Below are 21573 nucleotides of genomic sequence, written 5' to 3' on the forward strand. Positions count from 1 at the left end.
AACCACAGGGTTGTTGGGGGGGGTTAGATGAGGAGACGGACAACCATGTACCCCACCTTGAACTCCTTTGGAGAAAAAGGTGGGGTATTAATGCAACAGACAGACAGACAGACAGACAGACAAAAAAGGCAGCCCACAAAAAAGAAGCAACAACGCGTTCACCAGCCTGGTGCCCCTCTGCCAGCTTGGCTATATGAGTATGGGGCTGGTAAAAGTACAGCCCTTCTGGCTGGAGCTGGTGTGGGCTGTAGTCCAAAGCACCTGGAGGGCACCAAGCTGGGGAAACTGGCCTTCCATCCGAAGATGCTGGGCTGTACCTTTCGCCAAGTCTGCAGGGGAGGGGCAGAAAGCATTGGGCAAGAATGGTTCTCAATGCCCTTTTGTTGTCCAAGCTTGGTGCAGCAGGAGGGCACTGAGCTATTTTTAAAGCGGATGTTATCACTGTGTTTCAAATTCCTGAATGGCCTTTGCAAAGACGAAGGCAAGGACTTGTGGTATGGCCCCAGAAGGAAGGTCTGTGGTGGAACTTCAGCTAGAGGAGAGTTGATTGTGCTTGACTATTAGGAGGAACAAGTGGAACCAATTTACGTGGGACAGGGGGTTTCAGGCTGAGTCCGGACGGACATTTGTTAGGGATTATCCAGCACTGGATTTATTCAGCTCTCTTGATTCTGTGGCCAAACTTTGCATCTGCCATAGGAATGGAAAGTGTGTGTGAATGTGAGAGGGGGGTGGGAGTCATCCGAAGCCTGGGACTTGTGCGGAGGAGAGGACGTTGTTCCCTTGATGCTGCTCTTTGACCATTGTGTAGTTAGACTTGCAACATGATGATTAAAAATACTTGCATATCTGACATCTCAAACGAGGCAATTGCTGCTTGGATGGGAGGCAAATAGCATTTTGAAACAAATGTGTCCAAAAATATTCAGACCCACAAGCTTAAATTTGGCTGAAATGTAGCGTGATCTGGCAATGGCAAGAGAAGGTGCCCTTTTCTACGGCCACCTCCTCCCTGGTGACTGAAGCATGCTGTGTGTTGACACCTGGCCATAGCCTTGTCCGACATCCATATGCCACCCAGTCACACTTCACATGCCCCCACAACAAACATGGGGTTGTGGCCACGGACATTTGGCCAGCATGGGCTTGAGCATTCTTTGGCAGGATGGGATGCAAGGAAGTTTGCTGAATGTTCGACAGCTCTTGATCCACCAGATTAGGGGGCCTGCACATTCCTTGTGGATTAAGCATAGCCACGACTGCTGTGAAGCAGAACTCTGCCAGAAACTAGGATTAGGTGGACTGGCAGGTGCCAGTGCCGAGATGTACACTCAGGCCTAATGCTAAACCACAGCAGCTCATGATGCCAGAGACAGGGCAGCCTACATCAGAACCCCTCTTATATTTTGTGGACCTTCCCCCAAGCCTGCAAATAGCTGTTTCTGTGCAGCTCCTTAGCGGCCCACTGCTTAGGTTCACTAGGTCTGCAGAAGCATCTAAATGGTTGCTGCCTTGCAATGGGTAACCAAAAATCTCAGGAAGTGTTTCTAGAAAGAACAGGGGCCTATTTACCCACCTGAATCACCCACCTGAGTCCCAGTATTGGCTGCGACACTTGTTCAGTCATGTTGGAGATTAGAAACTGTGTTGGTGTATGTTATTGTATCATCATCATCAACAACAACATCATCATCATCATCATCATCGTCATCATCTCCTGCCTTTTCCCTGAGATTGGGACTCAAGGCATCTTACAGATAAAATAGAAGCAGCTAAAAATTTAAAAAGAAAAGCAATAATGAAGAAGCAATTAAACACAGACACTCAAGCACGCACATTCACATATAATGCATTGGGCAGTTTTGTCTTTCATACACTGCTTTAATATTCTTAATGACTGGTTAGACAAAAGCACTGTTTTTAAAGAAATAGTAAAAAAAGCATTTATTTTATAAGATTTTTATTCTGCTTTCTCAGTAAAATGTGGCAGATTGCAAAGTGGCAAACATAAATACTAAACAACATTCAGTGAGCAATGCCAGAAGAACTCACTGTTTAAAAACCCAATAAACTTAAAAATAGCCAGCATATGAAAAGAGCCGGCTTAGAACCCACATAAAACCACAACATAAGCAAACAGATGTTGCACTAGAGTCTCTGCAGACCAATTACAACATTTCCATAAAACAGCCAAGACTTAGGGCTCATCCACAATTCCACTTGTCCTGCCGCTTTGCCATGGGAAAACCCAGTGTTTACCTTTGAATCGCAACAAATATCAATCAAGTTTTCTCCACATTGATGTTTGCTCTGATTTAGTGCTAAAGAGAAGGTTTTCCAGGGGAAAGCAGAGAGGCAAGGACGGAGCCTACAAAGGACAGGACAAGCAGAAAACTGCTCAGACACATACTTCCTAGACAACATGCGGAACATGTGGAAGTGTGGACAAGCCCCTAGTGTGTTTTCAAGGCCATCTTAAAGTTTGGCCAGGGTGCACCTTGCCTCATTATTGAGTTGGGGGTTCAGAGGGAAAATACGACATAGTCAGGCCTTGAAACAAAACCTCACTTTATTGCAACATCACTAGACTGGGGGGAAAGTTCCACTCAGCAGCTACAACTGGGAGAAAACTACAGGATCCCAATCAGACCCCAAAGCACCCCCTTAACTCCTACACAACTCCCATCTCAGTTGGAGTTTATGGGGGGCACCGTCACTTCTGGATGGACATCCCTCCTGGCAGCAGAGAGGTCCATGCTGGGGTTTCCAGTGCACTCAGACTGAGAGAATCAGTGGAGGCACCACCCACACATAGCATGTAGGTGTGGCTCCCTGGATTTCACCCCTGCAACAACTTGAGCCGGTCAAATCCTCTCTTGGGCTCAGTTTCCCACCTTTGAAGTTGTAGGTAATGGCACAATGATGAGCTGGCTTGGCCAGTGAAGAGGCATTAGAACTTTGCTCTGGAGGAAGGGTCCTAGTTCAGTGATGTCAGATGCTGGCGTGGTTGCTCGAGAGTAAACAGGCAAGACTCTGACCTGTCTTTTCCAGGCTTTATTCTTGGTGCAAACTATTTACAGCGAAGAGCGTCGTAAGTTCATGTCTGGCTCAATCGCTAGCAGAATCTGGGAGTGGTCGGTCTTTGTACCTCCCCCAGCATAAAAGTTGCGTCGCCCCCAGCCTTTTCCGCCCCTCCGTGCGCCAAAGCCTACTGCGCAGAATGGGCACTGGCAAGGACGTACTCCCCGCCTCTCCGGTTTGCTCAGGCTCGGTGTTGAGGCTCTCCCTAGCATCCCCTGGTCCCTGCACCTCTTCTCAAATGGAGGTGGGGCTTTCCTCCTCCCCGGAAGAGGAACTGCTTTGCAAGATTTTCGGAGGCTCCCTATAACACAACTGCCCTTCCATCTCTCGCCTCTGAGCTGATGGCAGTTCCCTGACAAGTGGCCTAGCACCTGCCGCCATATTCAATCCCTGGCCTCTCCTGTGGGGTGGGGTGGGAAAGGACTTCTGCCTGAGACTCTGCAGAAAGTCACTGCCAGTCAGAGTAAACAATACTGATCTAGATGAGGCAGTAGTCTCACCCAGCATAAAAGCAGCTTCCTATGTTCCTCAGACTTGTTGGGCTTCTGTTCTCCTGTAAAGTGAACAAGGAAGTAAAAGTTCCAAAGCACTGAAAAATTTAAAAGTGTAAATATTCCTGTCAATTCACCATTCTTTCTTCTGCTCTTCCCACAAAGGTGTGAACTGCGAAGTGGAGGTTGATGAATGTGAGTCGGGCCCTTGCTGGAACGGCGGCACCTGCAGTGACCATGTTGGGTTCTTCACCTGCTCGTGTACACCTGGGTATGAGGGAGCACAGTGTGAGGTGGACGTCAATGAGTGCCAGAGCCACCCGTGTCTCAATGGGGGAAGGTGCCTCGACCTCATCAACAGGTGAGTGGCTCTGGCTTCACCCAGCAGGATTTGATATGGCTCCTGTTATCTCCCAACCCTGCCCCCCCAGCTTATCTACAGTGTATACCATGGTTTCCACAGATGCATTTGTGGCTAAGCTGCGTTTGCAGAAAAGAAACTGTCTAAACTCAAGAGTACAGTATAATAGTAATTCTTAGTATTGCCACTGCAACACTAACAAATCTACAATTCATTTAAAATATAGCAGAAGAAAGTTAACTGAGTGTAAAGCTTACCGTTAGATCAACTGATGACACTCAAAAGTTGCCCCCAGAGCTGAAGGTATTATTCTGGGATGTTGTCAATTGGGAAATAAAAATTGCTCCATGATAGAGCACCTGCTTTCCGTGTAAAAGGTTCCAAGTTTAACCCATGAAATTTCCAGGTAGGTTTGGGAAAGACTTCTGTCAGAAGCGCCAAACAGCTGCTTCTTGTCATTGCTGAGCTAGAAGGTGCCCAGTGGTCTGACTCAATAGGATTATAGAATGGTAGAGCTGGAGGGGACCCCAAGGGTCATGTAGTCCAGCCCCCCACAATATAAGTAAAATGCAGTGCAAGGCAATATTTAGCACCCCCTTTTTATACCTAGACTCAAAAGCCCAGAAATGTGTCACTGCTCATCTGCCAGCACCTCCACCACGAAGGTTCCTGCAGCAGGAGTGTGGGGCATGGAAGGTAGCATCTAACACCCCCTGAGGGCAAATGCCATCTCTGTCTCCCCCAAAGTTCTTATTTTTATTTTCAAGAGATCTAGATTGTCATCTGGTTTGTGCACAGACTGAATTACTTGCCTTACCTACTTTTGATGCAGATGATGCTGGAGTGGGGACCATTTTTATTCTCACATAACACATCAGAAGAACTTTCTCAAACAGTAGACATATATGAGGAACCCCTTAACATAAATGAATTCCAGTCTTCAGGGGGAGAATGACATAGTTTACCACCTCCAGCAGAACAGGGAGGCTTAGGGAGACCCTGAGGTTTGCACGCGTGTGGCGCTGTGGGTTAAACCACAGAGCCTAGGACTTGCCGATCTGAAGGTCGGTGGTTTGAATCCCCGCAACGGGGTGAGTTCCCGTTGCTCAGTCCCTACTCCTGCCAACCTTGCAGTTCGAAAGCACCTCAAAGTGCAAGTAGATAAATAGGTATCACTCTGGCAGGAAGGTAAACGGTGTTTCCGTGCGCTGCTCTGGTTCGCCAGAAGCGGCTTAGTCATGCTGGCCACATGACCCAGAAGCTGTACGCCGGCTCCCTCGGCCAGTAAAGTGAGATAAGAGCCCCAACCCCAGAGTCGTCCGCGACTGGACCTAACGGTCAGGGGTCCCTTTACCTTTACCTTTAAGGTTTGCAGTAGTACAAAGGTGATGGAAATCACTCTGAATGGCCCAATGGGGGCTGAGCTTGTTCGAGGTCTGTGGAATATTGAATGATTCTCTGTGGGGTGGGGGTGGGGGAGAGAGAAGGGGAAGCCGGGCAGGAGGAGGCTGGGAGGGAATTCATGGACTCCTCAACAGCAACTGTCTATGCTGTAATATTTTGTTTCAGGTAAGGATGGAGAGAAATTCAATTCAGTTGTCATTTATAGGTGAAACTCCCTAATTCACACTTTCCGATACAATTTGCAAACTGAAGTTCACAGTAATGTGAGCAAGAATGCTTATGCTTTGGAAAAGTGTGCCTATCAATACATATATTACTGAAAATAGTTTTCAAAAATAAGTGTTATTAAGGGGAACTGCTTTGCAAAAAATGCATGTTGTGGGCAAAATTCTATTCAAAAATATGTACAGTAGGAGAAATCTGAACCAAATGCTAATGAAATTTCATGAAGACCTTTTTAAAAAATACAGCAAATAAATAAATCTCACACTGATGTGGAGATGTGGACAACTGAATTTCAGGCTGGAAAATTAAGAAATGGAGAGAAACAAAAATGGGCAGGAGCACCCCTCCCTCCTTGCAAGATCCACTTTATTTGGAATGACCACCACAACTATTTACTCTTGAGTTCTCAAGAACTGAAATGTAGAGCTGCATGATGTAGAAGACATAAGAACCTAAAAAGACCCTGCTGGGTCAGGCCAGTGGCCCACCTAGTCCAACATCCTGTTCACAGTGGCCATCCAGATGTTGCAATGGGAAACCTGCAAGCAGGATCTGAGCACAAGAGCAACACTCTCCCCTCGTGCGGTTTCCAGCCACTGGTATTCACAAGCATTGCTGTCTTCATTGTGGAGGCAAAGCAGACTCATTGTGGCCACTGATAGCCCTCTCTTCCATGAATTTGTCCATCCAAGTGGGTGGCCATCCCTGCCTCTTGTGGGAGGGAGTTCCATAGTTCAGCTGCATGAATACGTACTTCCTTTCATCTGTCCAGAATCTTCCAACAATTCCCGAAAAGGGTCTTTCTCCATGGGTGGTGGCCAAGGCTCCCTAACCATGAATCATGGATCTGTGCTGTTGTTCTTCCTCAGCTACCAGTGTGACTGCCTCAACACTGGCTTTGAAGGGCATCATTGTGAGCTGGATATCTTGGAATGTGCCTCCCAGCCTTGCCAGAATGGCGGTACCTGCCTGGAAGGGGTTGGATGCTACAGCTGTGTTTGCTGGCCAGGTGGGTGAAGTCTTTGTGTTGTTCTCCTATAGTCCAAAAGCTGTTTCCAAAAGTGAAGTCAACATGTCCCTGTGACTTTCAGCCCAGCAGTAAACTCATCCCCAAATGCTGTGAAAATCTGGCAGTGAACCTCCAGTCACTACTAACTTTGCAGAAGCTTTCCCAGGCTCTGTTGCATTTATTCATTATCCTAATCTTGTCCCAGAAGTCAGTTTGAAACCATCACACAAGATACTTGCAGGGCTCTGGGTCCTTTTCTCCTTTTCTCCGTTCTGCCCAGACACTGAGGTCCAGCTCCGAGGGCCTTCTGGCGGTTCCCTCGCTGTGAGAAGCCAAGTTACAGGGAACCAGGCAGAGGGCCTTCTCGGTAGTGGCACCTGCCGTGTGGAACGCCCTCCCACCAGATGTCAAAGAGAACAACAACTACCAAACTTTTAGAAGACATCTGAAGGCAGCCCTGTTTAGGGAAGCTTTTAATGTTTAATAGGTTATTGTATTTTAGTGTTCTGTTGGAAGCCGCCCAGAGTGGGCGGAGAATAAATAAATAAATAAATAAATAAATAAATAATAATTTTCATAAAATATTTTATTAAGACCTTTCATAGTACATTACAATACAAAGCAAACTTATTTAAACAAAAACAAAAACAGAGAAAGAAGAAAAGAAATACGAAGTCCTCCTTCACAGGTAAATCTTAACTTGTCCCACATAGAGAGAGCTGAACCTGTTTATCTACTTGCACTTGCTCTCACCTGGGAGATTTCCTTTCTTCTCCCATCCTTCCACCCTGGGAGATCTTCACCTCCCTACCTCTCACGCAGGGTCAACTGCCCATCACCTTCATCTGCATGTTAACCCCTCCTTAACCCTGAGTAGAGGACAACACGAAACATTACAAAATCAAAGCAGAGTGAAACCAAAACCAAGACAGAAGAAGGAAAAGGAAACAGAACAAAAAGATAAGGCTATTAAAGGAAATAATGAGGGGGGTGGGGGAAATGTGCTTTTTTTTAAAAAAAGAAATAAGTAAAAAGGACTTCCTATTATCCCTCTGCCAATTATATATACAAGAGTTCTTCAAAACAGCTGAATGCTCAATCCAGCTGATCCTCCCTCTGCTAGACGGTGTTTTCCAGTCTTCTGACTGGGCATCTCAGGTTTATTAATTTTTCTTTTGAGGCAAGGAGTCCAAAAGAGGTTCTCTAATTATTATTATGGATAAAAGTCAGCAATAGTCTTCCTCCAATCCAACATCACAGTTTTACCTGCAAGATTAAGAAACATTCAGTCTGTGTTCTTTATTCCCTCAAGGGTTTATTTACTGTTGTTATGTATTAAGGCAATGATCCATAATTATTTACTTATTGTAAAGTCATTAATTCACACCCAAATCCATATCTTCCAAATGCATTTCCTGTTGGCCATGGTTTTTTTAATAATAATAATAATAATAATAATAATAATAATAATAATAATATAATATTTATACCCCGCCCATCTGGCTGGCTTTCCCCAACCACTCTGAGCGGCTTCCAACAGAACATTAAGTCTGGTAGTTGTTGTTCTCTTTGACATCTGGTGGTATATAACATGGTTTCCATTTCCTCATTTGCCATTCTTTTCCCAAAAGTGTTGCAAGAGGCTTAATAGCTTTTTCTTCTAAATTCAATCCAAATTGAATGTAGAATCCTTTCTTTCTCAACTGCCAGCTCAGGATATTTCTTAGTCTCTTCATCCCTGGATACCTTCCCCTCCTCCAGCATTTAGCTATCTCCTTCAGGCATCTGTATAGAGGTCCTCTCAATTTCATCATCTATTGCCTCTAACTTTACCATTCCATTCTCCTCTTCCGGCAGTTCTCCACCAGTTTTTCCCCCTGCACCCAAGTACTCTGTAACTTATCTGGCCTCAGCTTTGTCCAGCGCATTTTTGTTAATCATTTTACACACCTCTGCTCTAATTTCTTCCAATTGTTCGTCAAATAATTTCTGTACAACAGTGATAGTCAATGGGGTATTTTTCAGCACTTTCACCATCCTGGGTACTCTCTCAGAAATCTACACCCTTCTTGTTTATCTGAGATTGCATGCCTCAAATTCCCACAGCAGGCAACCATGTAGTTTCACATTATAAACAGCACATTCACCAGTGAGATGAATTAGGAATAGAGCACAATGAGATAAAAATTTCTCAGAGTTGGAGAATCTCTTAGCTGTTTGAAAAACTTCATTCAGTATGTATCTTAAGAGCACGCTTCTTACTTTATTCGTTTTTAGCCCCTTAATGATGTCTCCTCGTAAGCCAACCGCTGGGTCGTATTTCAAATGAACATTTTAACTGGCAATGAGATAGTCTTAGTAGTAATTTATAGGAGTTTCAAAAATAATTGAAGAAAATAGGTTTTGCTGGTCATGGCCCTAAAGACTGACCTCTAGGGCTATTATGTGGTATTGGGGCAAAGTTATGGTTCTTCCACTCCTCGGTCACTCATCCTGTCTGTGTTCCTCGAAGGTTTATTGGTTCCATGGTGGGGAGTTACCCTTCCAGAGCATTTGGAAGTTAATCCCTGTTATCTCTGTTCATCAGAGATAATACAATAGACAGTAGCTGTTGTTAATCACCACAATTATCTCAACAAGGATGACTGACCTTCCATGCTGCCTTCCCAGAAGTCTGGCTCTGGGTCCTGAATAGTGATTTGGGAGCGGGAGAGTGAGATTTGGTTTTGTTTGCATTACTGCAGACCTATTTAATGCTCAGGTCTCAATACAATATTTGAAATGAAATACAGCTTTGAAATCTGTGCTTCTCCAAAATTCATGATGTGGTTCTTCCATGCCTGCCTCCAAAACAGTATCTATTGGGGGAAAGTGTGGATAAAATATTAGTGAAAATTAATATATGCATTGTAATAGGGAATTAGGGGACAGTTAAAACAATTTTAAATACTTGTGGTTTTTTAAGTTGAAAACTTATGTAACAATGTGGTGAAGATGGCTAAAACGAGAAGCCAGGAGAAACCAAAGTAGGCAGGTCCTTCCATTCCTGGTTCTGATTGCCAGCATATCTTCTACGCAGCAGAAGTCCTTCTATAATGCAGGCAGGGACGGGTCTTGTGCCAGTTCATGCTGTGTGACTCCATGAATCTGTGTTCAGTGATGTATGAGCACAACACTTTGCTTTGTCTCCAACTAACTTTTGATCAAAGTAGACCCATTAAGACAAATGGGCCTACTCTTTGCAATGGGTCTACTCTGAGTAGGACTAGTATTGGCTACACCCCACCGACCTGCTCAAATCTTTCTCAGGAATCTACAGAGAATGTAGTTCTGAGCTGGGAAGCTCTGGATGAGAGCGAGAGAGAGAGAATGAATTCTTCACATACACATGAAATTACAATTCCAGAATTCTTTGAGGGAGGGCATAATGGAAGAACGGGTGATGGTGATAAGCACATAACCAGGGGACTGGAATGAAAGGTTCCCTAGTTTGGGAAGTCTCCACTCACAATAAGCTGACTGTGGACACCTCCAAATTCAGTCTGTGCCCCACCACCACCCAGAGGCATACCTAGGCCCCCTTGCATCCTTGACAAGGAGCTGTATTGGTGCCTCCAAAGCCAGAAGAGACCATGAACCAGAAACTCAATTTTTTTGCTTTTTTTAAAATAAAAAATATATTTTTTATTAAATATTTCTTGGTTTACAAAAATATGTGCATTGTCTCTTTTTTCAAGTTGTGTTTTCTACAGATCAGTTTCATTAATGCAGTATTATGTTGCAGACATTAATGTTGCATGCAGTATTAGGTTAGGAGGAAATGAGGGGGAAAGTGGGAGAGGGGGGAATGGTGAGTGGGGTTGGGTGGCAATGCTTCTATTCTACTTAGTGTATGTGTGGGGTTTTGTGTCAGCGTCATTTGTGTGGATTTTCGCTTGTTGTATTTCCTTGGTGGTAAGAGAGGTTGAGGGTTGGCCTAGGGAGTGGTTGGTTGTCTTTGGTTGGCTGTAGTGAGATTTGGTTTTGTGTGTGTGTGTTTGGATCAGGTTAGCCAGACTGATTAGTATGCCATCGGTGGATACTTGTCGTTGTCTTGTTGGGCTGTGTATGTGATAAAGAGGAACCATGCCGGGGTGAAGGCGTCTTCTTCTATTTGTCCCCATGTAAGTTTCAGTTTATTGGCTAGTTTTTCTCATGTTGTTGTTGTTGTTTAGTCGTTTAGTCGTGTCTGACTCTTCGTGACCCCATGGACCAGAGCACGCCAGGCACTCCTGTCTTCCACTGCCTCCCGCAGTTGGGTCAAACTCATGCTGGTAGCTTCAAGAACACTGTCCAAGCATCTTGTCCTCTGTCGTCCCCTTCTCCTTGTGCCCTCCATCTTTCCCAACATCAGGGTCTTTTCCAGGGAGTCTTCTCTTCTCATGAGGTGGCCAAAGTCTTGGAGCCTCAGCTTCAGGATCTGTCCTTCCAGTGAGCACTCAGGGCTGATTTCCTTCAGAATGGAGAGGTTTGATCTTCTTGCAGTCCATGGGACTCTCAAGAGTCTCCTCCAGCACCAGAATTCAAAAGCATCCATTCTTTGGCGATCAGCCTTCTTTATGGTCCAGCTCTCACTTCCATACATCACTACTGGGAAAACCATAGCTTGAACTATACGGACCTTTGTTGGCAAGGTGATGTCTCTGCTTTTTAAGATGCTGTCTAGTTTTTATCATAAGGCTGTTTAAAAATTTTGCTTTTGTCACCTTTCGCTTTATGTCAGTAACCATCTGTGGCCATCAGGGTTGGGTCTGTTCTGTTCTGCCTCCTCCCCCCATCTCTGTTGGTCCACCTGCCTGCCTGCCTATCTACCTCCTCCACTCACTGTTTTCTCTTCTTTCTCCTTCTTCCTTCCTTTTTCCTCTGCTTCATCTCTCACTTGCTCTCTCCATCTTTCTTTCCTCCAGCCCCACATGGTGTTCTGCTTAGACTTCTAAGATCACTGGCAGCCAACTGGGGGGAGGACCCCTCAGGGCCACTGTGGTGGCCCAAACCAGTGGCCAGACTCCTCTGCTGAGTAAGGAGCCCAGAGGAGGCTATGCACTCACTTGGCTGCACAGAACAGCAGAGGAGTGGCCAAGGAGTACACAGGCAGGCAGGCAGGCTCCTAGCCCCAGCCGGAGTGAAGAGGCATGGTTTCTGCACCCCCGGGGCCTGGACCCTTGGCTGGGGCCAACCTGCCCAACCCCTAGGTATGCCCCTGCCGCCACCATTGAGCAAAGCACCCCTGAGAATAGCTTGCTAGAGAAGGAAGACGTCTTGTTGGCGTCTCTTTAGGTGGACAGAACGACCCCGAGTATGGAGTGCTTGGGTTAGAGCAGGGGTCCGCAACCTAAGTCCCATGGGCCACAAGCAGCCCATGGGGGTTGTTTAACCAGCCCATGAGCTGCCCCCCAAATGAGCCACCTGCTCGGCAAGTCCCTGTGTGCTACACTAAACCAGCACGGCACAGGGATTCGCTTCCGTGGTGCCGGAAATGGTGTCTGCACAGGCGCCGGAAATCACAGGTGCGCGCGTGATCCAGCCCATGGAGGGATCTCCGCTGGAGTGAACTGGCCCAGGTGAGGTAAACCTTGCCAACCCCTGGGTTAGGGGGTTCCTAGATCTAGCCCATTGCTTTGTGACAAGTGAGGCACATGTCAGCTCACCTGGCCTCCTGCCCCCTTTGCTTTTTTGTCCCCAGGATATGTAGGGGAACACTGTGAAGTTGATGTAGACGAATGTGCCGCCGTGCCCTGCCTCAATGGGGGCCAGTGCTTTGAACGGTCCAATCAGAGCTACTACGGAGATCACATAGACTTCCCCCTGCACTTCACCTACCAGAAAGCTGCTGGATTCATTTGCAGGTGCCAGCCAGGCTTCGATGGTAAGTAGTACGTTGCCAGGTGGAGCGCATGTTTCATTCTGAATGCTCCAGAGGAGATGCTTGAGCAAAGAGCTTTGTAAATTCTATGACCTGGGGCTCTGAGCGTGTGCATCATCTTGGCTTTACTTCTATTTTGTAGTTTTTTAAAACTAAGTAATTCACAGTGCGACACCACAGCTGGAAACCAAGGGGAAAGATGCCGTAACACACCCATGCAAAGCATCCAAAAATAGACAAGGAACAAACATATTAACGAAAAGCGCATCAAAAACAAAACCAAGAGATAATTAATCAGCCCCAAATAATGACAGTGCCAGATTATGATGATTTGCTGTCTACGTATGATGTGTTTTTGCTGCTGTGGTTTTTCCATTTTATTGATTCCATTTTATAGGCTCTTACCATTTAGCACTTACTGTTGTAATGCTTTGTTATTTTTTCTGATTCTATGTTATTCTCTTAAAATTTTATAAGTCATTTGGAAACTCTTATGTGGCAAGTGGCTAATAAATTGAAATAACAACAACGAAAAGGTGGATCTTAAAAATAGTTCACCCGTTGTATATTTGTCATTAGTGAAGCTTAACTGAATTATGTGTAGATTATTGAATCAGTGAGGAAATAGCTGGGACGTCTAACATAATTTCTTTTTGACATGTTTGAAGGAGAGACTTGTTTCTTCAACATTGATGAATGTACATCCCAACCATGTCAGAATGGAGGGAGCTGCGTGGATCTGGTGAACAGCTATCAGTGTCACTGCCTGCCAGGGTACTCAGGTAAGCAGGGCCAGTCCACAAGGTGAGGTGAGCGCTATAGGAGCCAAATCCTTGGGGCTGTGGGGGCTTCAGACTCCACAATAAAATATTTGAGGGGGCTGTCCCCCCAGGTTGTTGGGCATTACCATTCAAAAAGTGAGTGTGCACTGCATCATGTGATCAACTACAGTGGTACCTCGGGATGCGAACGGGATCCATTCCGGAGCCCCGTTCGTATCCTGAATAGAACGTAAGATGCGATGGTGCGTCTGCGAGTGCACGGGTCACGTTTTGCTGCTTCCGCGCATGCGCGTGACGTCATTTTGAGCGTCTGCGCATGCGCGAGTGGCGAAACCTGGAAGTAACGCGCTCCGTTACTTCCGGGTTGCCGCAGAGCGCAACCCAAAAGCGCTCAACCTGAAGCACATTCAACCCGAGGTACGACTGTCTGTGGGGCAGGGCTTACCTGGGCCCCCACAATATTTTATTCAAGTTGGCACCCCTGGTGACCACCTTGAGCAGCAAGAGTCCCTGCTGCCTCTACCAGCAGCGGAGAAGCAGTGGTGGTAGGCAAACTGGTTTCTGATGAGATCTTGCAAGAGCTCACCAAAATCTCATGAGACCTCGTGGAGGTAAGCTTCAGCAGTGGCGGGGCAGTGGGGTCTGGTGGTGCCAGTGTCAGCGCAAGGTGGCATGTTATTATGGGCATCTTATTACGATGGCATGTACGCAGCAGCATAAGATCCTCAGGCATCACCTGCCTGGAATTTCCTGAGTTTCAGAGGGGTGTTTGTTATGTGCCCCTTTCATGTGGCACCTTTAAATTCCTGAGAAGGAAATCCTGCACAGCGACCCATTTAATGAGCATTCAGCCTGGGAATCAAATCAAATCAAATACCTTTGTTGGCATCACAGTATAAAACATTTCAAGTCACTGGGATGATTGAAAGGACGGGGTGAAGCTATCGAGGGTAATAAGGTCACGCTGTGAGAATTTAGGCTGAATCTTAGCATTTGGGGAAGTGGGTTTGCTTCACAAGAAACATCCCTGGTTTACTGGGGTAACTGTGCCCCTGAAGGACCAGGTGTGCAGCCTGGGAGTCATTGTGGACTCACAGCTGTCCATGAATCTCTGCTAGGTTTTGCAGTTGAAATATTGTGGTTCCTCAAACACGGTACTAGAGATTGCTGTGCTTTAGCTTAAAAGTGGGAGGCCAGTGATCAGCTGCAGCCTCTCTTTCACTTTACTAAGATTTAGCTGTAAAGAGTCTTCATCAATCTTTGTACTGAACTAGCAACTCCTAAGCAACCTGCCCTCCTTTCATCCTCACTCTTCAGTTTCATGGAATTCTGCAGCTAGTTTTGCAGTTCCTTCTGTCCTGGGTCTTCTAACATGTTGTGAGTCTGCCATCTTGTGGGAGGAAGAGAAATCTGAAAGTCTGAAAGGAGTTGCTTGTTAGTTTCTCTAGGGCAGTAGCAACTCCTGCTATTCCAGGCTTGCTTAGAGCTCAATCATTGCTCAGTCCAGGAATGTGCAAAGGAATTCTGAGAAAGATTCAGGAAACCCACCAGCCAGCAAGGTATCGGTGAATATTGTAGACCCTGTTTTGACGCTACTAGGACACTCTGTAACTGACTACAGTGGTACCTCTAGTTACGAACGGGATCTGTTCCGGAGCCCCGTCCGCATCTAGAAGCAAACGTAACTAGTGACGGCACGTCTGCACACACACGCGTCGCTTTTCGCCGCTTCTGCGCATGAACGTGATGTGATTTTGAGCTTCTGCACATGCGCAAGCGGCAAAACCCGGAAGTAACACACTCCATTACTTTGAGGTTGCCGCGGAGCGCAACTCGAACGCACTCAACTCGAAGCGTATTCAACCCGGGGTATGACTGTATCTGTAACTGACTAAAAGGTGGCTATCCACGAACACAGGAACTTCAGAGAGGGATTGCAGTCCTTAAACCATTGCAATGCATGAAGAGGTTTTATGATAACACTTGTGGACTGAAGCAGCACAATATTTTTTTTTATCACATGCAAGTGCTAATTGGCTTCCCAATGCCAGAATGTCTGTGCTATCAACTATTGGTTTGTGTGTTTGTGAACAGTCACTATTAATAAGGGAATGATTGCTGCCTGCGTTTTTTCTGCATTCCCTTTCTTTCTAACCTCACTGTTTATTCCCCCACCCCCACAACTTGTACTGTATATATATGCGCCTGCCTCTCAGAATAATACTTCATGCATCTGATGAACTGTAGTCCACACACACTTGGGCCACATTGTCAGTATTTAAAGGCCACAATATTTTGTGTTGCCTTCAAAAGGGGTTTGGACAGATGGATGGATAAGGCCATGGGTAGGCAAACTAAGGCCCGGGGCTGGATCCGGCCCAACTGCATTCTGGATCCGACTCATGGGTGGTCTGGGAATCGCCGCATGGATCGGTGTGGGGATTCTGATCATTCGGGCTGCACCATCCCCCCCTCACACCATGACGGCGCCTCCTCCCTCCTTCCTCCTGGCTTCTCCCCGCCCTGCCTAGAGGAGGAAGGGGGCTGGGCTTTGTTGAGCTGTGGTTGGCTGAATGCCATTTTAAGTAGCCCCTCTCCGGAGCCAGCCCTTTCGCGCCGCTCATCGTCCCTCCACCACCGCCAGCCCCTGCCGCTTGCAAGGCACAGGTAAGCAGCCATCGGGGCTCGTCCGGTGCTGTGGAGAAGGGAGGGGAAAGTCTGCCCCCCACAAGGTCTGAGGGACAGTGGACTGGCCTCCTGTGGAAAAAATTTGCTGACCCCTGCATAAGGCTATCCATGCCTACTAGACCTGACAACTGCTTTAGTTTGATTCTGCTGCAGGCCCTTCTGGCAGACTGCAGTGTCCTTTGTAGGATTGTGAAGTGTCATGCCTGTGACCAATGACACATTTTTCTCCTGCTTCTGAGTTCACCCCAGAACTTTGTAGTTGCAAGAGCTAGGATGAAACAGGACTGGGGCTGGTTTTCTCACAGTGGGGGGGACTTCCAGCCCGGTATTTATTCTGGGACTGCTGCTGCTGCTGCTCATGCACTTTCTTCACAGCAGCTGCTCAACTTCATCAGCATCAAAATGCCAGTCTGTTTCTCTATGCTATCCTTTCCTCAGAAAGTATAATTAAGTTCAAACCCCCTGCCACCAATGACTTGTTTCCAATATTAAGCCCACTTCTGGAAGCACCCTAGATTGTTGTTGTTGTTTAGTTGTTTAGTCGTGTCCAACTCTTCGTGACCCCCTGGACCAGAGCACGCCAGGCACTCCTGTCTTCCACTGCCTCCCGCAGTTTGCTCAAACTCATGCTCGTAAATTCGAGAACACTGTCCAACCATCTCATCCTCTGTCATCCCCTTCTCCTTGCGCCCTCCATCTTTCCCAGCATCAGGGTCTTTTCCAGGGAGTCTTCTCTTCTCATGAGGTGGCCAAAGTACTGGAGCCTCGACTTCAGGATCTGTCCTTCCAGTGAGCACTCAGGGCTGATTTCCTTCAGAATGGATAGCTTTGATCTTCTTGCAGTCCATGGTACTTCTTGCAGTCCATGGGACCAGAATTCAAAAGCATCCATTCTTTGGCAATCAGCCTTCTTTATGGTCCAGCTCTCATTTCCATACATCACTACTGGGAAAACCATAGCTTTAACTATACGGACCTTTGTTGGCAGGGTGATGTCTCTGCTTTTTAAGATTAGCCCACACCAATAGGGCTGCCATATATCTCGATTTTCCTGGATGTTACTGGGATTGTCCGGGGAACAACACAACACAATCTTGGGTGGCTTGCTTAAAAACAAGCTCAACAATTTGGGGGTCTTCCTTAAAAAAACTTTTGGGATACCCTGGTTTTTACTTTATGAAATATGGCAACCCTACCCACCAACTTGGTGTCCTCCAGATGTTTTGAACTCTACAAATCCCATTATTTAGCCCTAGCCTCATACAGCTGTGCTCTTTGGGGCTGAAGGGGAGTTGCAGTCCAAAATATCCGAAAGACACCCGGTTGGTGAAGGCTGGACGAATGCAAAGATCCTGAGGGTCCACACCCAACAAGAGCTTCAGCAGTGACACAACAAACCCATGTCTGAGCAAGTAATTTATATCAATATTTTTTTTAAAAAAATTAAAGGTCCAAACAATGACATGGCTGGTCTGCATTATTTATAGGATAAGTGGGCTCCCTCCATTGCCCTTGGCTGGCCAGGGGTTCAGCCATGTGTGCTGCTTATGGCTCCTTTTTCTCAGTTCCTGGTTTTGATCTGAGAGTGTTCTTAGGTTTTGTCACTGCATGTGGGGTGCTTTTTTTGTGGGGGGGGGAGGTTGATGGTGAGGATCAGAGTCCAGGGAGTGCTTTTGTTTGGCCCATGGAGCCCTTTGCCTTGCATATGCGGTGGGGGGTGGGGGGGTCAGCTTAGCCCAGGGGCCTGGCTGCAAACTCATTCTGCATCCTTGCAAGCTCAGTGTGAGAGTTTGTGGAGGAGCGAAGCTGACAGGGAAATAATAGCTATTAATCTCTCCTGCTTTGTCAATTAATCCCAGTCTGGTCCTGCTGGGTAAACAGCTTATTACTTCACATTAGGATCACGGAGCAGCCTTTGGAAGCTTCCCACAACAGTTCCTGATATGCCTTTCTGTGGCAGCTCTGCCCTGCCTTGCGGTGGGTTTTTCCCTTTCTTTCGAGAAGTCCCTGGGATGAGTGGCTGCTGCCAGCCTGATCTGGGTCCCTGAGTCTCCCCCATCTGAAGCCCTCACCCCTTTTCTGAAGCAGGGCTGAGTTAAGGGATGGAGTCAGCAGGACCTGCCTGTCTGTTGACAGCTCAGCCTGCGCTGCGAATGGACTTCTGCTGAGAGGGGAGGAGGGGAGCAGGTAGAGGAAGCCCCTTTTGTAGCCCCCTTGCCAGAACAACTAGGGGACAGTTTAGGAGTCTGGAGGGAAGGAGCCAAGGAAGGAGGGGTACACCCAAAGCCACGTCCCCGGAGTACAGATCCAAACTATACATTCAAAGCACATGACATATCTCCCCAACTACTGGTGAAACTTGAAAAATTAGAATATTGTGGAAAAGTTCCTTTCTTTCACTAATTCCACTTAAAAGGTGAAACTAATATATGTGATTGACTCGTGACATGCAAAGCGAGATAGGTCAAGCCTTGATTTGTTATCATTGCGATGATCATGGCGTACAGCTGATGAAAACCCAAAATTAACCATCTCAGAAAATTAGAATATTCAAGGAAATCAGCAAAACAAGGATTGCAAATCGAGCAAGATTGGACCTCTGAGAAGTAGAAGCAGATCTCGCTTTTCATGTCATGAGTCAATCTCATATGCTAGTTTCGCCTTTTAAATAGAATTACTGAAAGAAAGGAATTTTTCCACGATATTCTAATTTTTCAAGTTTCACCTGTATAGAACTCTGGGAATGGCAGCTCTGTGAGGGTGGAACAGTTGCCAGGATTCAGGTGTGTGTGTAAGTCATATGCTTTGGATGTATGGTGTGGATCTGCTCTCATTTCTGCACTCCTGCTAGTTCCTTGCATCTAAAATGACTGATGTTGTGGTTTCCTTCACAGCATATGGCGTGGCTCACTTGCTTGAGTTGTCTGGCAGTGTTGCTCTTTGCCTGTGTTGCAGTCAGATCTGTGGGGGGGGGGGGTTGGTGGTCAGTTTAGCTCTCTTTTGTTAGAGCAGTGGTGTGGGGGGGTTGGCTTCAGCCCTCAGACATTATTAGCCCCACCAGACCATTTTGGCCAGGCCACATCCAGCTGCCCTACATACCTGACCTCATTTTTAAAGGTAAATATGCTGTTGGACTGAAAGGGAGCTTGCAGGTCCCCATGGAAAGCCCCATCCAAGGGGCCCCACAAACTGCTATCCCTTTTCAAGCACCAGTTTGTTTACAGGGAGCAGCAGACGTTTCCCTCAGGGAGGAAGAGCTTGTGGGACAATAACATGGGGGGACGGACACCCGCCAGCATAGTCTGCAACCTCTCTGGTTTCATGTCAGCAGGAGGCTGAGGTGCATCACCTGCACTTGCTCTGTAGCCCCCCAGAAGATGGCTTCCAGGTGATATACTGGGGCTTCACTGGCATTTGAGCATTTAAAGGTCACTTGTGAATTGGTATTTGCTGCGGCCAGGATGTCGCTAGTTTATTTTATTCTTTTCTTGCTTTTTTAACAAAAGAAATCAAGGATCTGGCTTGAACAAGTTTCTCTCTAGAAACATAGAAAGGTGCCTTACACTGAGCCAGGCCATCCATCCACCTAGAATCTCCCCCAGGCCACCTGGAGATTCCAGCAGGTCTTCTGCATGCAGTGCAGGTGCTCTACCCACTGAGCGACTCTCCTTCAGTTATCTTCTCTGGGTGTTGTGAACTTTGACACAAAACAGTCTGTGGGGCCTTCTGCTGCTCCCCTTCCTCACTTGTCGTATCGCTCTTAACATGCTCAAGCCATTAATAACTGTGGAGCCTGTGAGAGGAGCAGGAGCAGGAGGAGAAAGCCCACCCTGCTATGCTCAGGTGGTCACTGCTGTCTTCTCTCCAGCAGCGAAGTCACCAGGCAAGTGTGAGCTTTTCATGTGAAGCAGAGTCTGCGGCAAAGCAGTTTGTGCCAGCCCCTCCGAAACCATTGTTTTCCTAGCCAGTGGACTGAATTCCGGGACACCCCCTGTTGCCCAGGAGATGCCTACCCTTGCCTTCCCAAGCAAATAAGATTCAGATGAGACCCAGGCATGCACCAGAGAGCGAGGGAGCGTGGGTCACACGTCAGAAGAGAGGGCGCTTCTTTACACCATGTCTCATCCTTGGTTCATCGAACTTAGTGCTGTCTACACTGACTGGCAGCTCCAGGGTTTCAGGCAGGGAGCCTCCGCCAGCCCTACCTGGAGATGCCACTGGCGATTGAATCCAGGACATTTTGCATGCACTCTGCCACTAAGGTATGACCCTTCCCTCATAGCAAAAGGGGAATTTGCCTCACACTGATTCAGGCCACCGGTCTGTCAAGCACATGGAGGGGTGCCTCAGACCAGCTTTTATTTTCTGTAGTTAGGTTTATTTTTGCATTGTATTTTAAGTGTTTACTTTTTTGGTAAAAGCGCTGTGTGTGTGTGTGTGTGTGTGTGTGTGTGTGTGTGTGTGACAAACAAGTTGTTGGTATCCGTCTGTCTTGAGAGACAATGGAGTGTGCCTCTGGGGGTGAATTCAAACCACTGTGTTAGCGACACTGAAGTGACCTCCACGGGGACACGAGCCTGGGCAGTGTGTTTTGAGGACCTGGGCAGCCCAGATGACAAGACCCCCCTCTCGGCCTCGCTGATTGGGGTCCAAAGGAAAGCAGAGCAGATGATTGGAACCAGGAGTTGCTGCAAGGAGGCGTCCTTATGGACTCTGCTCCAGGTTTCTGTTAGGTTTACTCCTTAGCCTTTTCACCTCCCAAAGATGTCCCACAAGGCAGTGGAGGTTCAGGGTCAGAGTTTTCCTTCTCCTAGGCGGCTCCTCATTTCCTTCTGCAGCACTTGTTGGGTGTAACTAATACAAGTAAGTAAAAACAAAAAATTTTTTTCCTTCCAGTAGCACCTTAAAGACCAACTAAGTCAGTTCTTGGTATGAGCTTTCGTGTGCATGCACACTTCTTCAGATACCTGAAGAAGTATCTGAAGAAGTGTGCATGCACACGAAAGCTCATACCAAGAACTGACTTAGTTGGTCTTTAAGGTGCTACTGGAAGGAAAAATTTTGTTTTGTTTTGACTATGGCAGACCAACACGGCTACCTATCTGTAATACAAGTAAGGTAAAGGTAAAGGGACCCCTGACCATTAGGTCCAGTCGTGACCGACTCTGGGGTTGCGGCGCTCATCTCGCTTTATTGGCCGAGGGAGCCGGCATACAGCTTCCGGGTCATGTGGCCAGCATGACTAAGCCGCTTCTGGCAAACCAGAGCAGCGCAGGGAAATGCCGTTTACCTTCCCGCCGGAGCGGTACCTATTTATCTACTTGCACTTTGACGTGCTTTCGAACTGCTAGGTTGGCGGGAGCAGGGACCGAGCAACGGGAGCTCACCCCGTCATGGGGATTCGAACCACCAACCTTCTGATCAGCAAGTCCTAGGCTCTGGGGTTTAACCCACAGCGCCACCCGCGTCCCAACTAATACAAGTACAATGCATAATTATAGTACAATGGCTCTCCCAGAATTTCAGGCAAGGCTCCTTCTCACCTGTACCTGGAAATGCCATTGGGGGCTGAACATGGGATGGTCTGCATGAAAAGCAGACGCTTTACCCATGAGCTGCGGCCAGACACT

General features: G+C 47.1%; 1 protein-coding gene across 2 annotated transcripts in view; it reads left to right on the forward strand.

Annotated features, from left to right (window-relative positions):
- CRB2 (crumbs cell polarity complex component 2) overlaps positions 1-21573 on the forward strand; it is a 67136-nt gene that overhangs the window by 19274 nt on the left and 26289 nt on the right. For both annotated transcript variants that reach the window (XM_083597150.1, XM_083597151.1), the window contains exons 3-6: positions 3738-3933; positions 6432-6571; positions 12294-12476; positions 13142-13255. In XM_083597150.1, coding sequence (XP_083453276.1) covers positions 3738-3933; positions 6432-6571; positions 12294-12476; positions 13142-13255 — 633 coding nt within the window. The remainder of the gene's footprint in view (positions 1-3737; positions 3934-6431; positions 6572-12293; positions 12477-13141; positions 13256-21573) is intronic.

The sequence above is a fragment of the Podarcis filfolensis genome, assembly GCF_964270895.1.
Source record: "Podarcis filfolensis genome assembly, chromosome: Z".
Lineage (NCBI taxonomy): Eukaryota > Metazoa > Chordata > Lepidosauria > Squamata > Lacertidae > Podarcis > Podarcis filfolensis.